The 20,860-nt window shown below is 46.0% G+C and overlaps 2 protein-coding genes across 5 annotated transcripts in view; one reads left to right on the plus strand and one right to left on the minus strand.

The window, feature by feature from the left end:
- Nucleotides 1–869: 869 nt before the first annotated feature.
- On the plus strand, nt 870–16,042 carry MYBPH (myosin binding protein H). 2 transcript variants are annotated; one of them, XM_051998605.1, is made up of 12 exons: nt 870–1,010; nt 1,077–1,233; nt 2,006–2,140; nt 2,916–3,086; nt 8,626–8,714; nt 9,241–9,436; nt 9,637–9,776; nt 10,337–10,496; nt 13,707–13,843; nt 13,979–14,165; nt 14,586–14,630; nt 15,822–16,042. In XM_051998605.1, exons 1-11 carry the CDS (start codon nt 960–962, stop codon nt 14,600–14,602), a joined length of 1,440 nt encoding a protein of 479 aa, XP_051854565.1. In that variant the 5' UTR covers nt 870–959; the 3' UTR covers nt 14,603–14,630; nt 15,822–16,042. The 2 variants fall into 2 exon arrangements, with proteins under 2 accessions (XP_051854565.1, XP_051854564.1); XM_051998604.1 differs by having other exon boundaries at nt 870–1,233.
- Nucleotides 16,043–16,530: 488 nt separating this feature from the next.
- The window catches only part of ADORA1 (adenosine A1 receptor), a 53,472-nt gene continuing 49,142 nt past the window's right edge, over nt 16,531–20,860 (minus strand). For all 3 annotated transcript variants that reach the window (XM_051998612.1, XM_051998611.1, XM_051998613.1), the window contains one exon: nt 16,531–18,730. In XM_051998612.1, coding sequence (XP_051854572.1) covers nt 18,094–18,730 — 637 coding nt within the window. In that variant the 3' untranslated portion in view covers nt 16,531–18,093. The remainder of the gene's footprint in view (nt 18,731–20,860) is intronic.

Raw genomic sequence — 20,860 nt, forward strand, 5'->3', positions numbered from 1 at the left:
AGTTCCTCCTCCCATCCTTAGCCCATTCCCTGTCCCATGGAACAAGCAGTTGTTGATGACTTCATGACCAAATACTTCTTCTGCTGAATATGGGGAAACTGAGGCACAAAAAGTGAATCCGGAGAAACCAAAAATCTTGCCACTTCAGTTCAACAAAAACATGGAATCCTAGACCCTTTGAGGATCAATTGCCATTTGGTCTGATTGATTAACGGCTTTCTGTCAGATGATCTCTCTCCTACCTTAGGTGTCTGCTAGTCCCTCCCTGCCTCGCCATAGCCCTCACGCTCTAGCTCCACTTGGCCAAACACTAACAAAGATTTTCTCAGGGGTGAGAGGGAAGGAAAATCAGGGGTCATAAATGCAAAATGAGAAAGCCAGGAAGACAGTAGCCAAGAAGTGAGGCTTTGGCATGGGATGCTGAAGGGAAATATTCCGTGGAGGAAAGTTAGTCGTACATTATCAGAACATTTGGGCACCTGACTGATCAGTTAGCGCAGTCCCCAGGGAGCATATGGAACATGACCAATTGAAATCTGATCTAATCATTTTCCAGGTGAAAGATTCTCCCTCCCTTCCTGTCCCTTGACCCCCTCTGTCTCAACAGGTGCCCTCCTTACCTTCTGGGTATCCCCCGAGCTGGAGCACGAGGGTGCTAAAAGATCTTCCGAGCTTCCCAGGGGAGACAGAGGAGCTAACTCCTCAGGGGGCTATCAAGGCCCCTCCCCCTGGAGCTATTCCTGGCTACAACTGCCTTGGCCTTCTCCCTACTTTCTCCCCCCCCTTCATTCCCCGAGCTTGACCTGACCCCACAGCTGGGAATAGTTTGGTTGGGAGGCGGGGTGGCTACTGACTATATAAGCCCTCACTTCGGCATCGTGTCACCCAGGAGCTCTCAAGACCTCCACCACCTACCTGCGTAGCTCAGCCCCAGCTCAGAGCCCACTACCCACCCAAGGATGCCTGGAGAAGCAGAGGCTGAGATCCCAGCCTGCAAGCCGGAGGAACAGGTGTCAGAACCCGCCAAGGAGCCCACCCCAGAACCCAGTGGGGCAGAAGCAGTTCCAGAGAAACAGGCTTCAGAACCCGCCAAGGAGCCCACCCCAGAACCCAGTGGGGCAGAAGCAGTTCCAAAACCCGCAGAAGAGAAAGCCACAGAACTCAGAGAACCAGCTTCAGAAAAGCCTAGCCCAGTACCCCCTGCAGTCTCCAAGCCCCCACCTGCAAGTGAAGGTGAAGTGAGAAGGGAATGAGAAAAGTGACTGGTGGAGGTGGGAGGCAGAAATTCTAAGAGGGAAAAACACTTTGTTAATATTATCCAAATGTGAGTTATTATGGTCATTGAGATGCAGTAGCAAAAAACCTTACTGGATTTGGACTGAGAAAACTAGGGTTAAATCCTTCCTTCAATGTGTGTGACAAAACTTTAATTACCCTGAGCTTCATTTTTCTCCCTTATAAACTGGGCACAATCATTTCTATAATCTGTACCTCACAGTTTTGTTGTGTATTTGTTGCGGAGTAGTATATGTAATGTCCTCTTCCACTGTAATCAGCATGAGATATCCTGGTTTTGTGACCCTGGACAAATCACATAACATTTAAGTCATCCAAGCAACTCCCTAAGCAGTTAGGAAGATAGAGTGCTGGACTTAAAAACCACTAACCCTTGAGTTTAAATGTTGCTATATGATCCTGGACAAGTCATTTAATGGTCGTCTGCTTCAGTTTCCTCATCTGTAAAATGGGGATCATAATAGGATCTGCTTCCCAGGGTTATTGCAAACCTCAAAGTACTATATAAATGATATTATTATCATTATTTTTTAGTCTCTAAGTTACAGAGCCAGTGTCCATCTGCATTAATAGGGGAAGATTCTCCCCTGATAAAATCACAAGTCTTGTGCAAAACCCAAAATTATCATCACCATCATCATTATTACGGTAAAGGAAGGGAGGGGCAATTGGGCACTGACCCCACTAATTGTAGGACTTCTCCCTACAGATCTCCCCAGCTGCCCATTGCTGCTGACTGTGGAGGATGTGAGTGACAGCTCAGTGACTGTGAGTTGGGAACCTCCAGAAAGCCTGGGACGGCTGGGGATAAAGGGTTACGTGCTGGAATATCATCTAGAGGGAGGTGAGTAGCCAAGAACCGGGAGACAGAGGAGGATGACTAAAGCACAAGATTATCAAACTCTTCAGCTAGCAAAGGATTTTAGGTTATATCTGGCTTGGTTCCAGCAGGGAAAGCCAAGGGAAATCAAGAATATCTCTGTTTCTGAAGGACTTCCAGAATAGGAGAGGACCTTCTTCAGATGTCCCCTATTACCTCTCCCCATTCCACGTATTTGTCTGAGAAGCGGTAGTGCTCAGTACCCAGAATAGATTTATAAGCTCCTTGATGCAGGGCCTGTGCTATTTGTCATCTAGTAATTTTTAGTACTTATCAGAGCACCTGACATATATTAAAAGCTGAATAAAAAGTCTGATGAATTAGATTAAAGGCAGAGAAATCAATGAGATGACTATGGAAAAGGTTTCCCATCTCCCCAACCCCTCCAAGATTCTCTTAAGAATCTAAAATGAAAAATAAAGGGAATGATTCTAGCTGTGCTTTTTGACATCCCTCCCTTCTTTCCCATAGAATTTATGAGGTTTTTCCTGCAGGGTAACTTTGCACAGATTGCATGCCCCCTCTGGTTTCCAGCAGCCTTGTCTCTGATTAAGATCCCAGAAAGAAGTGGGGGGGGGGGGGGGACGGGACTAGAAAGGACTTGAGATACAGGGTATCTTGGGCAATGGGAAGGAGTAATTGAGGCTCAGGAAGGAAGGACTTCCCCCCTAATCACACAGCAAAGTGATCATCTGCGGGGACTCAAAATTCTCATTTGACATTTCCCATTGTTCCTCAGCCTCAGAATGGGTACCTGTGAATAATGCACAGCCCATGATGGTCACCCAGCATACCCTGCGAAATCTGGCTATAGGAAACAAGCTCTTTGTTCGAGTATCTGCTGTGAGCCCAGCCGGTGCTGGCCCTGCTGCTGTCTTAGACCAACCTGTCCACATCAAGGAGTTAATTGGTAAAGTGTCATTCTCTCACCTTCATCTTCCAGCCACTCCTCCTAGAGCTATCCATGAGGCACAGGGACCATAAGGCCTCCAGAGGGGAAGAGAGACTTGGGATGAAGCCCTGGCCAGCCAGGACCCTTTCAGCAGCATGGACCTTCTCAATCTGGACCCTTGCCCTCTCTGGAGGACAGGATGCCAAAAAAATGTCTTTTAGGGAAGGAAAATAGAGATCATTAGAATTAGAACCAGAAACAACCTTAGAGGTCATTTTATCAAAAGACTTTATTTTACACAGGAGGGAACTGTGGTCAAATATATTAAATTATTTTCCTGAGGTCATACAGGGAGTAAGCAGCAGAACTGAAGTGTGAACCTATAGTCTCTGATTTCAGATTTATGATTCTTTCTAGGATATCATCTACTTCCTAAATGCTAGCCTCAGGATCTCCTCAAAATACAAACCCATGGCACGTCTCATCTCAATCTCTGTTACTGCCATAGAAACAGGCCTCTTGCCCTCCCAAGGCTCACTGATCTCTTCCATTTTCTTCTAAAAGGCTGGAATTCAGTCAGCCAACCTGTCGATAAGCACTTACTCTGTGGCAGGCATTCTGTTAAGTGCAGGGGATACAGAGAGGCAAAAGATAGTCTCACAAATGGCAGAGACAATAAGTGAGCAGATAAGTATAAATAAGCTACAGACAAGATAAAAAGGGAAATACTAATAGAGAGAAGGCACCAGAATTAGGAGAGATTGGGAAAGTCTTCCTAGGGGAGATGGGATTTTAGTTGGACTTAAGGGAAACCTGAGGTGAAGATGAGAAAGGAGGATATTGTAGGTTTGGGGCACAATCAGATAAAATACCCAGAGCAGCCTGGAGGCTACTGGCACTGGATGGAAAACTGTTAGGGAGTAAAGTATAAGAAGATTGGACAGGCAGGAGGGGGCAGGTTAAGAAGAGTTTTGAGTGCCAAACAGAGCAGAGAAGGTAGCAGAGAGCCCCTGGAGATTGTTGAGGAGGTAGGGTGATATGGTCAGACCTGTGCTTTTAGAAAATCTTTTTAGTGTCTAAGAGGAGGATGGAGTGGAGTGAGGAGAACTATTTGGAGAAGGTGCTAAGAGGGTCTCCAAATCAGGGTATAGTCTGGCCATGTGATCCATAATGGGGAAGAGGAATTAAAGAGATGGGGATAAGATATTGGGAAGTATAGGTAAGAGCGCTGGATTCAGAATTAGATGGATATTCCTTTTTACTAGTGTGAGCTTGGCCAAATCAGTCCAGCTAATTGGGCCTTAGTTTCCTTATCTGTAAATGAGGGCGTTGAATAAGCTTACTTCTCTGTGAACTTTTACTTTTTAAATCCTAGGATTCTAGGGAAAACAGATCTGGAGAAAGAAAGAGGCAGGCTGAGGACCTGGAACTCAACTATCCTGCCCCTGTTACTAATATTTCTATTTGCAGGGTGCATTAGCCTCATTCCTATTAGTTACTGCCTTGGAAGGGCTGATCATGTTTCGGTATCTTAATGGCAATGAGTCACTTGGTCTGATATGCTCCCTGGGGATCATTTGTAGCCCTAGGGTGGAGAATGACATGAAGAAGCAGGTGTCTTCTTCCTTCTTTCCCTTGCCATCCTGGTCATTTCTCTTCTCCTGATCCATAACAATGAGCAGGAAAGTTGGGATTCCCTCAGGTCTTTGAGACAATCCAGGGCAAAGCCATGAGTGTAAATGAGCCCTCTAAGAAAAAAAAGGGGCCTCCATGGCAAAAAAGGGGGGAGCTTGGGCTACTGGAATTTAAAGTTGGAAAGCCATTCAGCCCAGTCTCCTTCTATAGATTAAGAATCTGAGGTTCAAGATGATAGGATATAGAAATGGAAGAGACCATCCTCTTCAACAGATGAATTTTACAGATAAGGAAACTGAGGCACAGAAAAATTAAGTGATTTGCCCAGAGACATGTAGCTAGGGCCAAATTTGAACTCGTTTCCTCCTGGCTCCAAGACTCGCTGTGCCATGCTGCTTGATGAAGTGACATGACCCATTCACAAAGAAGTGGGATCCAAAGCTGGGAGCCAAACCAAAATCTTTTCGGGATAGGCTGGACTAGGTTTCAGAGAGTCCAGAAAAAGTGGTTTAAATTGCTCAGGAGAATAGAATCTTATCCTGATAAAAGACCTTAGAGACAGTTTGCTTCAATCTCCTTATTGACAAGTGAGGGCGTGGAAGCTCAGACAAAAAGGTTAAATGATTTGCCCCATGTCACACAGGCAAGGTTTGACTCTCTCTCCTGTTCAGTCTTTCTTTCAAGTTTTCTTTCCTTGGGTTTTCTGAAACCCCTGAAAATTCCCATCATTTAGGTTCCGGGGAAAGATATGGCCCTTCCCAAAGGCAAAGTATGGAGGAAATGATTTCCACAGCTTTTCAAGCCTGGAGAACCCAATAGTCTCACCATTCAGGGAGAGTTGATAGTTTTTGAGAGAATATGACCCTCTGGGTACAATGTAACTGGATTTTAGAAAATAAGAAAATATCAAAGTTTCTGTTAGTCTAGGACCCCAAGAGTGCCCCATGACTCTAAAGCAGAGCTCTATCCCCGTGCCCCATCACCTGACAAGGGCAGGCAGGAGTCCCTCTTCCCTGGACTAGGTGCTAAGCTGAGGCAGCCCCTACTGAGAGCCCCGGCCCTTTGTGGAAGAGGATGCATAACACCATCAAAGAAGCCAGACATCGCTTACACTTCACTTCATTAAAATTCCTCCGGGGTAAAAGGAGGAAGGAATTTCCTGGAGAGAAAAGGGGAAGGATGGGGGCAGGGAGAAAGTATGAATAACCAAGTCCCTCCCAGAGGAGCAGAGGGAGGGGCCCAAGGACCTTAACTGCTCAGCTGTCCTTCCCTACTGCCACCTGGGCCTGCCAAGCATACCTCTCCCCCCTTCAGCTGCTCCAATATCATTCCTCCGCTCCAAAAAGGAATGGCATCCTGGACAGGCAGATGCCTGCTGCCTAATCCCAGGAGAGACAGAGTGTTCCTACCCCTCCTTCCTGTCCCCAGACACTTTCCACCAGGCCCCTCCTCTCAGCCCCATCCCCGATGGCACTGAGCGTGTGGATCTATCACCCAATGACCCTCTGATTAGCTAGTCTCAAAGATCTTCTCCAAGGCAAGATCACTGGGGTTAGAGTCAGAGAGCCTGGAGTCCAATACTGTTCCTCCTCCTCCTCCTCCTGCCATCCCCACCACCACTACTGCCACACAACTACTGCTGTTGCAGCTTCTAATACTATCACAAAACTGCTACTACAACCACCACCACCACTACACAGCCACAATTACTACTACCACAACTATACTGCGCCTTTAGAGTGAACTCCTCCTCTCCCTCCTTCTCTCTCTCTCTCTCTCTCTCTCTTTCTCTCTCTCTCTCTCTCTCCTTCTCTCTCTCTCTCTCTCTCTCTCTCTCTCTCTCTCTCTCCTTCTCTCTCTCTCTCTCTCTCTCTCTCTCTCTCTCTCCTTCTCTCTCTCTCTCTCTCTCTCTCTCTCTTTCTCTCTGCCTCTTCCTCTCTCTTTTCTCTTTCTCTCTCTCTTTTCTCTTTCTCTTCTCTCTGTCTCTCCTCTTTCTCTCCTCTATCTGACACTCTTTTTCTTTCTTTCTCTCTCTCTCATTCTCTCTCTCTCTCTTTCTCTCTCTCTCTCTCTATATATATATAATACACATAATATATATATATAATGTATATATATATATGTATGTATACGTACATACATATACAACAGCTTGGTACGTGAGTGCTATTATTATTTTGCAGATAAGAAAACCAAGGTCAAGAAAGATTGTTACTTGCCCATGGTCACAGCAAAAATTTAAGGCAAAATTTAAAGTTCTTGAATCCAAGCCCAGCACTCGGAGCACTGAGCCACCTAAATGCCCATAACTTCTGCCTAAAAATGAGTCATTTCATCTTTCTCCATCTGTTTTCTCATCTATAAAATGAGGTTGGAAGAAGCTTGGTATAATAGAAAGAACTTCAGATTTAGGAGTTTGAGGAACTGAGTTAAAATCTGTGGGATCTTTGAAATTCACTTGGTTTCTCTGCGACTCAGCTCATCTGTATAACAGGGGAGGGGGGGGAGAGGGGGAAAGCGGGGAGGAAGTAGACTAAATGGCCTTTAAGGTTTCCTGCAGCTTGAAATCGATTGTCATATTGGTTGATGTCTAAAGACTCCTCCAGAGATGACCTCTCATTGCTACTACTTCCATGTCCTTAGAGATTGCCCCCGAAACAGTGATACAGGCAGTTCTAAAAGCTTATAGACTCTAAGAAAAGTGATCCAGGAGCCTAGCAGTGTCCATGACTGGGGGAATCAGGTGTAGTTGTGATCGCAGCTCTCTCGATGTTCTGGATGCCTTCAAATAAGACTTTTACACCCTAAGGGACCTGGGGAAACAGTTTTTCCTCGTGTCCAATCTTGACTCCTATGCCAGTGGGGAAGTTGGTTTCATGTCTTGCCATGAGGTTTCTCCAGCCACGTATATTCCCCCAAGAGTGTGTCCCCTGCCAAGGGGGACTGACTCCCATCCCACAAAGAATCCATAAGGGAGCCAAAAGGTTTGTGACTCCATTTGGAGAGATTAAAGTGAGATTTTAGAAATGATTCCCTGACCAGGAAGTTAATAGACAGAAAGAGGATGGCCATCTTCCTCCCTGGCCACCCTTAAGAGAGAATAGACTCCCAATCAATGTCAGTTACATTAGGGACAGTCTAGCCTAAAGCAAAATGATCTCCGATGGGGGCATATGAACCTCCCAAAGGGGAAAGAGGGTTCTGGAGTGAGGAGGTAGAAAGATTTATTTCCTCCCTTCCTCAGAAAATCTGGGGCCATCAAGTGAACAGGTGCAGTGCCTGTTTTTCACCAGGGCGAGGCCAGGGGAGGAATTGGAGCCCAGGGCAAATCCCAGTCTGAAGTTGCCAGGAGAGTGCCATAGATGTTTATTTAACACTTCACATTCTCAAGCAGCATGTGCAGGGGTTCCCCCAGGAGAGCCTGAAGTCCTGTCAGTCATTGTGCCTCCCCTGGGAACTTCCCCTGGCCAGGCTCTCCACTGAGATCTCCAAGCACACCCTAGGATAAAAGACATTGCCCACTCAAAGATGGGCCATCCTAGGATCCCGAGAAGGTAGATGAGACCCCAGAAGTTGAGACAGACAGACAGAAAGAGAAAGAGAGAGGGAAAGACACAGAGAGACACAAAGAGACAGAGAGGGAGAAAGAGACACAGACACAGGCAGGCAGATACACAGACACAGAAACAAAGAAATACAGAGAGGCAAATAAACAAGCAGACATAGATAGAGAGACAGAGACAGAGGGAGAAAGAGAGAGAGAGAGAGAGAGAGAGAGAGAGAGAGAGAGAGAGAGAGAGAGAGAGAGAGAGAGAGAGAGAGAACACCAGGGAAAGTCAGATAGGATTCTTTGCCCAATGTTTCCCCCTTCACCACCTGCTCACTCATGATTACTGGGTCCATTGTTCTCTTTCTGACTCAGAGGCCCCCAAGATCCGGGTACCCCGCTACTTGCGCCAGACGTACCTCCGCAAGGTTGGAGAAGTCATTAACCTCCAGATCCCTTTCCAAGTGAGTATGTCTTTCCCCTAGATAGGTGGGTGGGGGTGAATCCTGTCCCTTTATACCTTAAGTCTCAGTTTCCCCATCTGTAAAATGGTCTCTGAGTTCCCCATCAGCTCTGGATCCATGATCCTATAATCCAGTTCCTTGTCCCCAGAGAGGACGACTCCTTTCCCTCAGCGGAATCTCCTAAAGCCAGATTCTAGGCCACAGTCTTCTTTCTAGCCTACCACTCTTGCTCATTTGCTAACCAGGAAGACTCGATATTCAAACCTATTGCCCTCTGACTAGCTCTCTCTCTTCAGGATTGTTGAAAGCACAAGAGGGAGCCTCCAGGTCTCATTAAATGTATGCATGATCACAGACATTGCTTCCCCACCAGGAAAATGAGGAGCAAAAAAGGTTACGTGTTTCATGGGATCACTAGGAAAAATGTATTTTATCAACCTTAAGTAGTAGAAATATGAATAGAAATTACCATCATCATCATTGTGCTCATTTCTGCTTCTTTTCCCTTTCCTCTACCCCCACCCAGGGTAAACCCAAGCCTCAGGTCACCTGGACCCATAATGGCCATGCCCTGGACACCCAACGTGTGAATGTGCGGAATGGGGAGCAAGATTCCATCCTCTTCATCCGCTCAGCTCAGAGAAACGATTCAGGACACTATGAGCTCAGCGTTCGACTTGATGACCTGGAAGCCAAAGCAGAGATTGACATCTTGGTGATCGGTATGGATAAACAAAAGTCACTAGTTGGGGACTGCAGCATCCCCGGTCCAGACTGGAGTCAGACTGATCATGGGGGAAGCAGCAGGCAGGGAGATGTGATCTTCGTGTCTCTGGGTTTGGGAGCCAAGGAGATGGGTGCCATGGTAGGGATGAGCAGCCATGGGGAGGGGTGTGGTCCCAAACACCACCTGGCCTTTCAGAGAGACCTGGGCCCCCCAAAAGCATCAAGTTGTTGGACGTGTGGGGCTTCAATGCTGCTCTGGAGTGGACACCCCCGGAGGACACTGGCAACACAGAGTTACTGGGCTACACGGTGCAAAAAGCAGATCGGAAGACAGGGGTGAGTGAGGTTGACAGCAGGTGGGAGGGGTCTTGGGGGCTCCCTTCAGAGGACCAGAGTGGGGAGGATGATAGCATGGCGTAATGGGAAGACAGTTGGACATAAAATGTGGAAAGACTTGGGGATGAATCCCAGGTGATACCTTTATTCACTAGTTACATGACCATGGGCAAGGCAATGGACATCTGTTTCAGTTTCCTTGTTTGTAAATTGGGAATATTATTTCTGGCACTATCCAATTTCTAGAGTTAATATGAGGAAGCTGGTTAGAAACCTTAAGGCACTATGTAAATGCAAATGGTTATTATCTTAGACTAGTCTCTGGAGTGGGGGAGGAGGGACTGATTTGAGGGCATCCCTACCTGGTCAAGTATGGAAGTCTAGGGCGGGGAGGAGAAGTCTGTGACTTCTGTTACCGATGCCCATTTCCCTCCCACTCTCTGTGATCTCTCCCTCCTATGCAACATCTCTAAGACTACTATGGGATGGATGGGCTGGGGTCTGTGAGCAGAGGAGGGGAGGAGAGGGGATCTGGGTGACAGGGCCTGGGGTCCTTGCAGCAATGGTTCACGGTCTTCGAGCGCTGCCACCGGACAAGCTGTACAGTGTCTGACCTCATCATCGGCAATTCTTACTCCTTCCGGGTCTTCTCAGAAAACCAGTGTGGTCTGAGCGCCACAGCCCCTGTCACTGCTGAGCTTGCCCACATCCAGAAGGCAGGTGAGTCTGTGTCTGGGGACCCATCTAGCCTTCTCTCTCTGTCCCTGTCTCTTTCTCCCTTTCCTTCTCTCTCCCCCATTTCTTCTTTCTTCCTTTGTCTGTCTGTCTGTCTCTCTCTCTCTCTCTTTCCTCTCTCTCTATCTCTCTGTCTCTCTCTCCTCTCTCTCTGTCTCTCTGTCTCTGTCTCTCTGTCTCTCTCTCTCCTCTTTCTCTCTCTATCTCTCTCTCTCTCTTCTCTCTCTCTCTCCCCCTTTCCTCTCTCTCTCTCTTTCTTCTCTCTGCCTCTCTGTCTCTTTCTCTTTCCTCTCTCTCCTCTCTCTCTTTCCTGTCTCTCTCCTCACTCTTTCTCTCTCTCTCTCTCTCTCTCTCTCTCTCTCTCTCTCTCTCTCTCTCTCTTCTCTCTCTCTTTCTTCTCTCTGCCTCTCTGTCTCTGTCTCTGTCTCTCTCTGTCTCTCTCTCTCTGTCTCTGTCTCTTTCTCTCTCTGTCTCTCTCTCTGTCTCTCTCTCTCTCTCTGTCTTTCTCTCTTTGTCTCTCTCTCTCTCTGTCTTTCTCTCTCTGTCTCTGTCTCTCTCTCTGTCTCTCTGTGTCTCTGTCTCTGTCTTTCTCTCTGTCTCTCTCTATGTCTCTCTCTGTCTCTGTCTCTCTGTCTCTGTCTCTGTCTGTCTGTCTGTCTCTCTCTCTCTGTCTCCCTCTCTCCCCCCAGCCCTTTCCTATCACATACACACACACATGCACGGATGCAAGCATTTTGACTTAAAATACTGAGACCAGTTGTTCTCCTACTTAATAACATTTAAGAACTTTCCGCTGCCTAAAAATAAAGGATAAATTCCTGACTGGCTCTCCACAATCTGACCTCAACCCACCTGCCCAACCTCATTTCATACTGTTACTACCCCTAATAATAGCTAGAATTTATAAAGCCCTTTGAGGCTTACCAAAAAAAAAAAAAAAACTTTCCTGCTCATCTCTTTTGATTCTCCTAACAATCCTGGGAAGTAGGTACTAGCTGAGACAAACCAAGGTGAAATGTCTTCCCCAGGATCACACAGCCAGTGAGTGTCTGAGGCAGAATATGAATGTGGATCTTTCGGAGTCAAATTCAGTACTCTCTCCACTGCACCACCTGGCCTCCCCGCTTCATGTCTACAATAATTTTATGTTCCATGTTTACTAGTCCAGCCACTGCACTTTCTCTGTCCCTGGCTCTCATTTAGTGTTCTTATTCCGCCGACTCTCGTCTTCATGGCTTTGTTTAAAATCATTCTATATGTATAGAATGAATTCCTTCTCTCCTACTCACAACCCCTACCCCTATCTCTATCAAGTGAAGTTCTTCCCACATTTCAAGGTCAAATGCAGATGCCATCTCCTGAGTGAAACTTTCCCTTCCCTTCCTACCCCCCCCCCCCCCAGTGAAAGTGATCTGGTCCTACTCAGGTTTATAATAGCATTCTGCTGACATCTCTCTCCTTTGCACTTATCTGATGGAATCTATTTTTTTTAACAGTTATTTGCGTACTGGTCTTTCCATATCCATTGGATTTTATGTTCCTTGAGGGTCAGACCTAAGTCATATCTTTGTATATGTCATTTATAGTGCAGCATGTGCATGTTGTGGGTACTTCACAAAAGTTTGTTGAATTTAATTCTCTGTCCAAAGAAGCATTGTCCCCTTGGGAGGCCAAATAGTCATTTCAGAGATGTGCAGCTCTAAGTACATTGGGGTCTCTTCATTGATCCGCAGTGACTGTGGCAATATTTTTAAAAATGACCTTAATGGTGGCCACTAAGGTCACTGAACATTTAAGATAGATTTCTGAAGATTGTTAAACATCATTCAGAGCCCAGTTGGCTTGGGGTCCAAAGTGTGCTGAGACCTGAGGTTCTGAAAGCAGTTTCTAATGGGGGAGGCGTTCTCCTGATTGGAGTGTGTCACCTTCACAGAATTTTAGGATTTGCAGTTGGAGGGGACGTCAGGGATCATGTTATCAACACTCCTAATTTTGCAGATGAATGAGGCTCAAGGCAGAGAATTAACTGGCTCAAGGTCACAAAACTAAGTCGTATAGGGGATTGCTCAGAATGACAGAAAGCCAGAGCTAAAGGCAATCTTGGGAATCATTGAATGCAAAGGCATCAGTACTGACAAGGAAACTGAGGGCTTAGGAGACACAGACACCTGCCCAAGCTCTCCTGCCCACAACATCAGCTGTATTCATTTAGTTCTGGTTTTCATTAATTTGCCTGATCCCAGAATGGCTGCCCTCTGCCCTATATGGCAGAAGGTGGAAGCTCAAGGAAGGCAGGTTAGCTAGCCGCAGCAGCAGCTTGAGCAGAACAGAATATAAGGAAAGTGACTGTCTTTTTTTTTCCCCTGAGGCAATTGGGGTTAAGTGACTTATCCAGGGTCACACAGCTAGGAAGTATTAAGTGTCTGAATTTGAATCTGAACTCAGGTCCTCCTGACTTCAGGGCTGGTGCTCTATCTACTACACCATCTAGCTACTCTGAAACTGACTATATTTTTAGAACAACAAAAAAAATCTGTGCTCTCTCAGATCATCCAGAATGACAGTAGCTCATGTACTATACAAAATAGATCACTATCTGATTTTATTTCTCTTATCTTTGGTGTCTGATTTCCTTTACCTCTCTCCCTATCTCTAGCTTCCTGCAAATTGCTCACACCCTCCCTTTCAAAGATCCCAGGATGGGGGTCTGGTCTCAGAGCTCTAAGGAAACAGAGTAAGGGATAGAGAGGTTGGATGTATGACTTCTGACTCTCTGACCCCTTCCTTTCCTTTGCTCCTCCTCCCTTTTGCCCCCAATTCCAGGAGAATTCTAACCTGGGGCTGCCTAGCCCCTAACATCAAAACTCACCAAACAAATCACTTAGTTGAAATTCTCCAGCTCTCAACTCCCCCATCTGCAATATAGGGATAATATATCCATGTGTGTGTAGGGATAATAATCCTTACTTTACCTATTTAAAATTTACCTTTTTTAAAAATCTTACTTATTGTCAGCAATATCACTGTAAGGGAATGAGATCATACATGTGAAAGTGCCTTCCTTATTACAGAATCTGTGTTGGGATTGCTGCTATTCCAAGGGAGTGGAAGGAGCAACCAGGGCTCTGTCCAAGAGCTCCAGCTTCCTGGGATTTTGAACCTTTTTTTCATTCCATTCCTATCTCCCCTCATCAGATACTGTTAGCAAGAAAGAAGGCATCCAAGAGAGAGACTTCTCGGAAGCCCCCAAGTTTACCCACCCCCTGGCGGACCACACGACCACTCCTGGTTACAGCACGCAGCTGTTCTGCTCCGTTCGAGCCTCCCCCAAGGTGAGGTGCTCAGATGGGAAGGGAACGGGGTAGTGAGGAGGGGAAGACACAAGATTCTAGCTGGGACTTGCCAGCAGGGGGCTCCCCAGTTTCTCTCCCCCCTCCCCATATCCCTATGTACTCCTACTCTTCCAGCCCAAGATCATCTGGATGAAAAACAAGATGGACATACAGGGTAACCCCAAATACCGGGCTCTCAGCGAGCAAGGCATCTGCTCCCTGGAGATCCGCAAGCCCAGCCCGTTTGACGCAGGTGTGTACACCTGCAAGGCCATCAACGCCCTGGGCGAGGCATCCGTGGATTGTCGGCTGGACGTGAAAGGTGAAGGATTCAGTGGGAAAACAGGGGTGGGGGTGGGGGAGTGGGAGCAGCCCCCTCCCGCAGATGTTAAAGCTGGGACAGGTCTATTTTGGGGTGGGGAGTCTTACTCTATCACCCTGGAGCCGAATCAAGCTAAGAACATCCAAAAACTAAGTCAAGAAGGGAGGGCAGCAGGAGGACCCAATCAGATCTTAGAAAGGAATTGGTATCCCGGCAGGAAGTATGAGATGTGGGGGTGAGGTTCAGTGAGAGGTAGCGGCCCCTTCCACCCTGGAGAAGTTGGACAAGCCCAGAGGGAGGAGGGAATGCCCTCTTCTGGCTTCCAGAAGCTCAGGGATACTGACACCTCCCCAGGGGGCTTCTCCCCTTTCCCCCCAGACCCACATGCTACAGGTTTCTGACTAGGGGAATCTCTTACAGCTTCTGCCACACATTGAAGAAGACCGGAAGTTTCTCACTAAAAAGGTAAGTTAAAACCTAGGAGCTTTTAGTAAGGTGATGATCGGGGAACTTCCTGTGGGACAGAGAAATCCCGAGATCAACAGGAAAGGGTTGAGGGGAAGGAAAGTGGGGCTGGACTGAGGCTGCGGGGAGGACTGGCTGAAATTGCTCTAGGAAGAGTTATAGGCACTGGGGAGAGTGTTGGATTTGGCATGGGGGAAACCTGAGTTCAAATCTAGCTTCAGACACACTGTGTGTCCCTAGGCAAGTCCCTTTACTTGCCCATTTGTAAAATAGGAATCTTAATAGTGCCTACCTTTCAAATTGTTGGGAGGATCAAATATTGGTAAAATGCTTTGCAAATCTTGAAAATCTATATAAATGCTACCTAATGTGGCCTTGGGGATCAGGGGGTGGTGATTCCAATAGGTAGTATGATTAAATGGAAAGACTATGATACTGGTGGCTAAAGGAATCTAGTTTCATCTCTAGCACAAACTTTCAATATTATTTTGCCCAAAGGAGGAACTTGGGGAGCATTCTAATCCATTCTCCCTTCCTCCCATTTTTGAGTAGAGACTTTTTGTTACTTTGGAGTTGTTTTTCAGTCATGTACGACTCTTCATAACATCATTTTGGGTTTTCTTGGCAAAGATACTGGAGTGGTTGGCCATTCCCTTCTCTAGCTCAGTTTTACAGATGAGGAAACTGAGATCAACAGAGTTGAATGACCTGTCCAGGGTCACACAGTTAGTGTCTGAGTCCATATTTGAACTCAGGGAGATGAGTCTTCCAGATTCCAGGCCCATCACTGAATCACTCAGCTGGACTTTTGTAAGCCTATTTAAAGCCATGTAGAAAAAAGTGAGTCAATATGTGAATTCAGGTCCTCATTCAATTGTTCTTTGCCACTCCCCCGCCCTACCTCTTAATTCACATTTGACAAGTCACCATTTTTTTTTTCTGGACCTTGGTTTCGTGCCTTTTAAAAGGTCTTTTAAATGGCAATCCTTATGTGGTATTCTATGGAGAAAGAAATGCTGCCTAGATTTGAGGGACAGGAAGAGAGGTAGAGATAAGTTAACGATTGGGAGCGGGAATTTGGGAGAGGAAAACTTGATATAAGAAGGGAGTGGAGATACCATGGGCTTTTCTCCCTTCCTTTGGAGGAGGAGCTCCGCATCTCATGGACTGAGGAGTCTTTATCTCTTCTAGATGCTGCTGGAGCTTCCATTGGGGCAAGTCAGGATCTTTGGCCAGAAGACCCTTTATCTGCATACCCAATGGCTGGTAGCTCAGCTCCTTTCTCCTCTCAAAACTGGAGGCAGGAGAGCTGGTCTCAGTGGACCACCAGGGAGAATGAGCTGGCTATCCAGAGCTTCAAAGACCAGCTTTGAAAAGCAGGGTCCTTGAATAAAGACACGTGTATGGTGTCACTCCAGAGGGATTATTTTGAAAGGGTGTTTGTGCTGGTGAAAGGGGTTACTTTATTCTAGATTATGGTTTTCTGAGAGGTCTGTTTAGATGTATCACCAGGAGCTCTTACCATGACCACCACCACACATACCATACGCACTGAAGGTTTGTAGATTGGTCACTGTGGAGTTTGGGGTGCCTTGGAGGATGCTCCAGGTGTATCATGCCATGATGGGGGCAGGGATTATTCTGAATATGTTACAGGAAGACGGTTCGCTTGAGTATGTCATGTAAGTTTTAGATCCCATTTAGTGTATGGGCAGATCATTCAGTAACCCACCTCTTATTAATTCCAAACTCCATCAGCTGATCTGACGCACAAGGAGCTACCTACTCTTGCCACTGTCATGCCTCCAAAGCACCCTCCACCACCACCATCCCACATCCCTCCAGCTCTCTTAACCTGAGCTCCCTTGTTCCCACCACCCTGAGTCAACTAGGACTATAATTCTATCTTGTTGTTTTCATGATCCTTTATTGGTCAGTCTTCTTCCCCAGTCTGGGAGCCAATGCCTTCCAATCCCCCATTCCACACTGAGGAAAGCTGAGGCAAACTGATGGGGATCTGACCTAGAACCCAGGATTCAAACTCAGCCTGACTTCCCCTCTATCAGCTCCTACCTTGTCACTTTTTCATCCCAGGATGCCTTTGGGGTATAGTACAAAACCAAAATAGAACAGCTAGGCTCATCAGTTCACCTTTTTTTAAAGGCCTTTCTCTTCCCACTTAAATGGTATTAAATACTTCTCACTCAGCTTTTGAGACTGAGCAGGGTAACTTCCCAAGTGGGTGAGCACTGGGCACATTCACAGCAGGGGCTGTGTTTCCTACATTCACTTCCACCTCATGCTGGCAGATGAGCTCCATTTATTAGTATAACTCTTCCTCCTCATATAGCTCCCAGGATGGTACCAAGGATGTCTTGGCACCTGTGCCCTGTTCACCCCTCCTATGGGCTCCAGCCCTAGCTTCAGAATTCCAGTCTTTCTGAAAGAAATTATTTCTTCCTAAATTGGGGTAACGGAGTTCCAGCTGGCCTCCTCAGATAAACGGAAAAGCTCAGAATTCTGGAGTGGTCTCATCTCCAATGTGTCTGTGTATCTTAGCTCCTCTTTAGGGTCTCTGGTTTCTTGTAGGAAGATTAGAGAATTTGGGGGCTAGATGGGGGAACCAATGCTACCTCCTGGTGGAGTGTTCCAGCACCACTCAGGGGCACCATCTCTGCCCTGCATCCCCATGGTCCACAAAACACTACTTCTGGAAACCACCTGGCCCCGAGCTCTTGGCAGTATCCTGGGAGTTAGTACTTTCTACATCATCTCCATCTGTAGGATTATACTGCTGGGGCAGTTAGAGTAGGTACTCAGCACTGCCTATAGAGTAAAACATACCCGGATGAGAGGTATTGGTCTCCTTTGCTCTCTCTAACCACCTTTTTATCCTTCACGGTTAGGAAGGGAGGAAGGAAGGAAGGAAAGGTCTCTCTCCTTCTTGTCAACTATCCCACATCTACTCAGAAATTCTATTCTATCCTCCTCCAAGCCACAACACTAAAGTCTGAGGGGCTCTATATCTCCCTGATCCAGATCTTCTAGTGTTTCCATCTGGGGGGGGGGGGAGGGCTCTCATATTGCCTCAATTTATTATACATGGGGCACTGATATTGACTGGAAGAAAAAGGGACTCTCATCTTGCCTCCTTCCTTCTCCATAATAAACCCAATCCCATTCACTTCCACAGGCATCCCCCTTTTTTCTCCCCAAGCACATGTAAAAAGGAAGGAAAATTCATCCCATGACCACCCAGATCATATGGAGATAACAAGAAGATGGTCTAAGGCTCTGGATTTCACTTCAGGGCCCTCTACTCATATCCCACAGCACTGCCAAGGAAACTATGGGCAGACAAGGACTGGGATTTGCAGAGGGGAGTAGAGGACACACTGTGGTACCCCAATGGAGAGGGGTGCGGATGGGAGTAGGAAAGTTGAGGTACAAGAAGGTTCAGGGTCTAATTATCCAGCTTCTCCTCGGGGGGATCGTCGTCATCAGATGGGGGCATTGCCCGGCATCGGAAATGCTGGTTCCAGATCTGCAGGAAGGTGGTCCGAAATTTCTGGATGCGGAAGGCGTAGACGATGGGGTTCATGGCTGAGTTACCGTGAGTGAGGAAGATGGCAATGTAGGTAAGGATGCTGGGTTTTTGGCAGTCTGGACAGAAAAGGGTGATGCAGTTGAGTATGTGTAGAGGCAGCCAGCTGAGGGCAAAGAGGAAGAGGATGAGGGCCAGGGACTTGGCAATCTTCAGCTCCTTCCCATAGTACTTCTGGGGGTCTCCTGAAGAGCCCGACACCTTCTTGTTGAGCTGCTTACGGATCAGGTAGAAGACCTCCAAGTAGATGAGGACCATGAGCAGCAGAGGCGGGAGCACCCAGACAAAAAAGTTGAAGTATACCATGTATTCCATACTGATGACCTTCTCAAATTCACACTTAATCACCAAATCATTCAGGCTACCATTGGCCTCCTTTTTCAGTTTTTCCAGGTTATTCCAGCCAAACATGGGTGTCAGACCTACAAGGAAGGAGAGCAGCCAGCAGCCTGCAATGGCCACTGACGCCCTCCTCGGGGTCACCACCATCTTGTACCTGAGAGCAAGGAAGACAGAATTGTGAAGTTCCCCTCCCCTCCAGGGCAAATCCCAGCCCCAGCTTCCCCGAAATTCTCCAAGGGACCTAAAAAGAACTCCCCCTCCCTTCCATTCCCTGCCTTGCAGTATGAAGTGTGCTGATTTGCACATTCTCAGCAGACCTCAGCCCATTCACACCACGGGCAACAAATCTTAAGTTGGAACGAATCTAAAAAGTTGTCTAGTTCACCCCTAACTAGATTAGCTTCTTTGTGTTTCTAGAGCTGATATGAAATTGAGAAACTAGGTTGAGATTTTAAAACAAAAAACTAGGGTTTGAGTGAGCCATGTCTATACTGATTGAACCAACATACAGTTTTTTTTTTTTTTAATCTTCTTAGTCTTGTGGGCAGATTTTATCAGAAAATGACCAGAATAGTTCCCTGTCCATGCTCCATTCCTCTTAGCAGTTCCTCGCTCCATGCAAAGACTATAGCTATGGAAAATTAATTAGGGGAGTATCTCCTTCCAGGAAGGATCTCAAAGCTCTTAAGGACCAGTCCAACACTCCTCTAGATTAAAGGGGAGCTGTTAAACATTGGGCTTTCTTCCATTCCTCCCATCCCTGGCAAGTTGTTGGTAGTTAAGCAATTAATCAAACCTCAACTTGAGTAGCTGACTCAAATCCCAAAGCTCTTCTGTGGGTCCTTTCTATCCTAGCCTTGGTATCCTGAGGAAATCTTCCCACCAAAGAGATCAGACCTTCCTCAAAATGATGCTACTGGTAACATTTAACTTTAATGTTCCTGCCTTTTGTCATGTAGATCTGCTTCTTGGAAGACTTAAATTTGAATTCAGAGAGCCATTTGTAATCGGTGTTTTTGGGACCTACTCTAAAAGGACCTACTCCAATACCTATCATGGTGTAGAGGTGGCCCTGGGTTCTCAAAGGCCATCCCAATGGATCATACATTTTGAAAGTTCCTATCATATTAGAAAAACTTCAAAAAATATTGTGTATACTTTTGGCAGCCTAGCCAAGCAAGGAGGGAATCACCCATGAAACAAAGAAAAATAAAAGATGGCCGTTAGTCCTGTTCAGACCCCTTTCAGTTTATGCTAGAGGGAGGGCAACTTTTAGACCATCTCTAAACATGAACTTACCCACTCTAAATGTGAGATCCTTGACCAATGATGGATAAATGGTCATACTGCTAAAGAAACTGAATGATATTCATCTTCATATTCTCAATATAAATGAAACCAGAAGATAAAAGGAAGTTGCTACTAGATAGAAAGATGGCTCATGGGCTCGCCTTTGACGAATAAAAAAGTTGACAGAGCAGATTTTTATCATTCACTAAGAGGTGATAAGAAGCATCATTTCCCAACACTTTGGTCATTTCTTCTTGAAATGTTTATAAAAGTATTTACAAAAATGTCATTATGAAGACTAGTTTCTGTTGCAGAAAATGAGGAAATAGAAATATGATAAGACCTGGAGAAAATTCTCTAAATTAAATCACCATACAATTGATGACTCTAATGGAAAGGTGACCAAAGGGAAAGATCTCCAAAAATTGTGGTTTAGGAATAAAATACAAGAAAGGCTGATGGCTTGTAGGCTACACAGAAGATTCATGCCTAATTATCATGAATACATTCTTTAAGAAAAGATTGCAGATTTGCTGGATAGCAAACACCCATCAAAAAACACTAAGTTGGTCATATTTTACCTGATTCATTACTGGTGTGGGAATCATTCCTGAATCAGCTGACTATGTACAGTCAGAATACTGACTCAGAGAAAAGATCAAAACAACTCTAAAAGATTAAAAATTGGAAAAAATTATATGGCAGACAATTAAAGTAACTCCAATGTAATCTACTTAAATGAGCTCTGGATAACAAAAAAATGATTACAGGGTGAAGAAATTGGCATCAATACAGATTATAACAATTTCCTGAGAAAGTTTAACCAATGTAAGTCAATTGCCATAAGTAAGAGACTAAAAGAGCTAGCACACATCTGAGATCTCTGAGCCATTCAGAGAAGTTCAGCAGCCAAGGAAAGTGGTTTAGAATATAAGCATTTCCCAAAAGTCTTACAGAGAAAAGTGAGAAGGCAGTGTAGGAAGAAACAAGTTTA

This window comes from Antechinus flavipes, chromosome 4 (genome assembly GCF_016432865.1).
Source record: "Antechinus flavipes isolate AdamAnt ecotype Samford, QLD, Australia chromosome 4, AdamAnt_v2, whole genome shotgun sequence".
NCBI lineage: Eukaryota > Metazoa > Chordata > Mammalia > Dasyuromorphia > Dasyuridae > Antechinus > Antechinus flavipes.